The sequence below is a fragment of the Phaseolus vulgaris genome, chromosome 11 (genome assembly GCF_051622355.1).
Source record: "Phaseolus vulgaris cultivar YP4 chromosome 11, ASM5162235v1, whole genome shotgun sequence".
Classification (NCBI taxonomy): domain Eukaryota; kingdom Viridiplantae; phylum Streptophyta; class Magnoliopsida; order Fabales; family Fabaceae; genus Phaseolus; species Phaseolus vulgaris.
In genome coordinates, this window is record NC_143508.1 from 52221444 (window position 1) to 52225404 (window position 3961).

The 3961-nt window shown below is 35.2% G+C and overlaps 1 protein-coding gene across 1 annotated transcript; it reads right to left on the bottom strand.

The window, feature by feature from the left end:
- LOC137825132 (aspartyl protease AED3) lies at nt 1-3603 on the bottom strand. Its single transcript, XM_090297499.1, has 3 exons — nt 2974-3603; nt 1702-2176; nt 1-719 (listed from the first exon to the last, which is right to left on the bottom strand). Exons 1-3 carry the CDS (start codon nt 3448-3450, stop codon nt 355-357), a joined length of 1317 nt encoding a protein of 438 aa, XP_090153625.1. The 5' UTR covers nt 3451-3603; the 3' UTR covers nt 1-354.
- Between the last annotated feature and the right edge of the window lie 358 nt (nt 3604-3961).

Genomic DNA, 3961 nt, shown 5'->3' on the forward strand with positions numbered 1-3961 from the left:
TTGTACCAAAGATGAAGTCATTATAAATTCAATAAACGACACAAGAAATTGATTGCTACATACACATGAACCCGTGACACATAACATTACAAAGCTTCAAACATAACTCTTTTTTCTCTTTCACACTACAAATATAGCTTAAAACTTGGAAACCTACATGCAAATTCTCCACTACAAATTGTTAGCAATAAAGTGATAACCTCTTCACAATGCCAAAACCCTACCCATCATAGCATCACATATAGAAGTAGCTTGCAATTTGAATTCAACACTATTATAGCTATTATTAATCCCACAATGCATGAATTTTTTTTGGACCTAAAACCACTTATTACTATTATTATGCATGCATGTTTAGGTGCAAAGTTCACGAGCAACGCCGAGTCTTGAGTTGGGGACGTCGTAGAGGACACGGTGGTTTTGTTGTTGCATGTTGGCGATCACGTTCAGCACCGAGTTCACGTTGTCGGGCGCCGCCGCCATGGCCAAGCACGTGACGCTGCCGGCGGTGCTGTGGATGAGGGTGTTGTCCGGTGGGAGGGTTACGTTCATGCCGGAGAACATAAACGTTATGGTTGGTGCAACTATTGGGACGGTGTAGCACGTGTCGAACCCTCCTAGCCTTGTCACGGTGAGTTTCTTGCCGACGGTGACTCGTCGCCGGAACTCGTTCCGGACGGCGGTGTAGGCCGGTTCAACCAGCCGGGTGAACACCGTGCCTTCAAACGAAAAAACATTAGTGAAAGTTTTAATTGCTGTGTAGTATATAATATAATGAAAGAGTAACACTTTTTTATCTAACAAAGTTTTACGGTTTTTGAATTAAAGTAATATATTTTTTGTTTGAAAATTACAAAATTTTAGGTAAAAAAAAAATTCTTTTACAAAAATAAAAGTCATACACCATAAATACGACCATAAAGTTTATAGATAGATTTCAGAGTAAAAATAATTAATTTTTGAAAAAAATTAGAGTAAAACTTATATCTTATATATACAATTTCAGAGTGAAAATGGTCACAAAATTATATTTATAGAATACGACTTCTACTCTGACGTAATATAATAATATATGACTTACCCATTTTCGTAAAAATATTTTTTTTATCTAAAATTGTAATTTTTGAAAAGAAAATACTACTTTTATGAAAAATGAAGTTTTACTATACTTTCTACTTTATATAGATAAAACAAAAAGAGAGTCTGAAATTAAATTAAACAAAATAAAAATGTTGTAAAGATTATCTTTGACATGATTATTATTTTTTTAATATATGTTTTTACTGATTTTTTTTTATGAAAAAGGGGTGTAGGGTGACTAAAATTATTTGATTGTATATTCATAAAGGACGTGGAGCATGTATGAAAGTGACCATGTCCAATCACTTTTATGGCATTTTGACTCCAATTTTGTCTTGAAATTGACCATGAATATCATATAATTATGTTCACTCTTGAAAATTGGGACAGAAAAGGATTCAATTATTTAGGACACACTCTTAAAAATCTTTGGTCAATAATAGTGTTACATTGAAACAAGACAACCCCACAGTAATGAATGACAGCTCACAGTACATTTTCCTAATTAACAATTTTGGACCGATTAAAAATTATTATATATGACAAATTTATTAATTTTATTATGATTACATAAAAAAAATAGTTAATGGTTTGAAATTTTTCATACTAATAAAATCTTACCGGAATCAAAAATGGTGCCGGCACCGGTGGTGGGGTTGAACGCTAAAGCCTCCGGCGGGATATCAACAATTCTCCGGCCAACTCTAACGGCCACCAAGTTCACATAATACAGAGATGACCTTCTAGGGTTTTTGAGAAGAGGGGTGAACTTGATCCTCTTGGGCTGGGCCACAGGCCCAAGTCTCAGTGACCCACTAAAGTTGAGTGTTTTGAAGCTGGGCAAGCAGTAGGAGAATGTAGATCGGTAGAGATTTTGGGTTTGGGCCAAGAGTGACAATGGGCCTCGGCCCAGGCCCAATAGCCCCTGTGTTGGAATTGAGCTCCCTGTTGCTTTTTGAACGCACCCAAAGGTGTAGCCCGGAACTGGGTCAGTGGCTAGGGTAACTGTGTCCTTCACAAGAGTAGCTGCCACAGAGGAAGTGCCATAAGTGAAGTTGAAAGCACACGCGCTTCCACCGCAAGTGGGGTTCGGTACCTGAAAATTTCACAGACTTAGTTATGTGAAGTGGACCATAGAAAGTTGAAAACCCCAACAATTTATTTTGGTTACCCTCGTGAACTTTTTTTTGCCTCCCAAGGTAATTCGATTCACCCAATAGTAGATAAAGCTTTTAATGCATTTGGAATATTCAAGACTTTCCCATTCCCACGCGCACCAGGCGGCGCGTGAAAAATCCATGGAATAATAATTGTGCTAAAGCAAAGAACATAAATTCTGTATAACAATTTAAGTACTTTTTAATTAAATATAGAGTTAAATTAATGCTGAATCCATTGTGTTGATTCTCCATATAAAGTTGATTAAATAAAAAAACACCACAAAAGATATTGACTCTAATCATTATTATAACTTATGCAGTGTTTAGGGGTAGCTCATGTGACCTTTTCAAGAAAAAACACATTCTTTTGGATCATTCCAAACATTTAGTTAATGTTTGTTAAGATCCTTATTTTAAACATCAAATGTCGTATAGTTGCAACCAAAAATGTTGTGTTTTGAACTCCAAAACTGATACATAGTTGAACATGATGGTAGAAAGAAACTCATGAACTTGTAACAACCTAAAAACTATGAGATCTAAGCAATTCATAAAAAAGGAGTGTTTGGATTAGTTGGTAGTTATAAGAATTTGAGATCGCAACTCGATAAGAGATTAAAATGTTTCATATCTTATAAATCACTTCTATAAAGTTAAATTAGATTTAAAGTATACTTCTTAATACCGAGTGCCGAAGAGAAATTGAAAAATGATAATGGTGTGATCTCATCACCTGTTTGCACTGTGGAGCACTGCATGGAAGTGTCTTGAAAGTGGTGGATTTGGCAGGGGCAAAGGGTTTGAGTGTTGAGCAACCAAGACAGGAAGTGCAAGGGAGCCAAGCAGCATCATTGCTGGTGTCCATGGCCAAGAGAAGGGTCTGAGCTGGGGTACCAATCTTGGCCTTGACAATGTAGGTAGGGCTCTGTGTGATTTCTCTGCCTGAGGCAATTGGGACAATTGACCTCCTAGCTACCAAGTTGGACAGGTACTGCATCCTGTCCTGATCCTTGGCCTGTAGCTGTAGGACACTCTCCTCCCATGACATTCCCTGTGAGGGCCTAAAAGGGGAGCAAGGGCTGAACACATGGAACACTTTAAGGGTTGAGCCATGGTCATGGACATCACATTTAGGGTTCTGCCCTTTGGCTAGGGAGAAGAGGAGGAAGAGCACCAAAGGAGTAAGTATAGGTGAGGTTTTCATGGTCATGACTGTGGTTGGTGCCTTCTTAATGTGGACTCAGTCTTGTATATATATAGTGAAAAACCCTGTGAGAACTTTTATTCCAAGGAAAATTTTAAATGCATAATGTCATTTTGGACATGTGTGATGAAATAAGAGAAAGATAAACATATAAACTTTAAAAAGAAACCAAGTTAGGTAAATGTTATAAATAATGGATGAAAAATGAAAAAAAAAAACTACCTCATTTTGATACCAAAGTCTCTTCTTGTTTAAAGATACTTTATTGTGAATAAAAAATTATATTCACTAAAAAAAAATTATTAAATAATAATTAAATTTAAAGATAAAAAATAGTTAATTACTATATTAACTAAATTAAATATTAATTTAGAGATAAAAAATTATTTATATCTAAACTGGTTTCTATCATTAATAAAAATTTATAAAATAATTTTTAAATTTGTATCTAAATTTACTATTTAAGTTTTAACGACTAATATTTTAAATTTTAAATTAGTTTCTAAAAGTTTAATAA

Excerpts from the sequence above, each read along its gene's own strand:
- LOC137825132 (XM_090297499.1), bottom strand. The coding sequence starts at position 3,450 with ATGACCATGAAAACCTCACCTATACTTACTCCTTTGGTGCTCTTCCTC. Across the intron at positions 2,177-2,973 it reads GTGCTCCACAGTGCAAACAG|GTACCGAACCCCACTTGCGG; the intron begins GTGATGAGATCA and ends TGAAATTTTCAG. Across the intron at positions 720-1,701 it reads CGGCACCATTTTTGATTCCG|GCACGGTGTTCACCCGGCTG; the intron begins GTAAGATTTTAT and ends TTTCGTTTGAAG.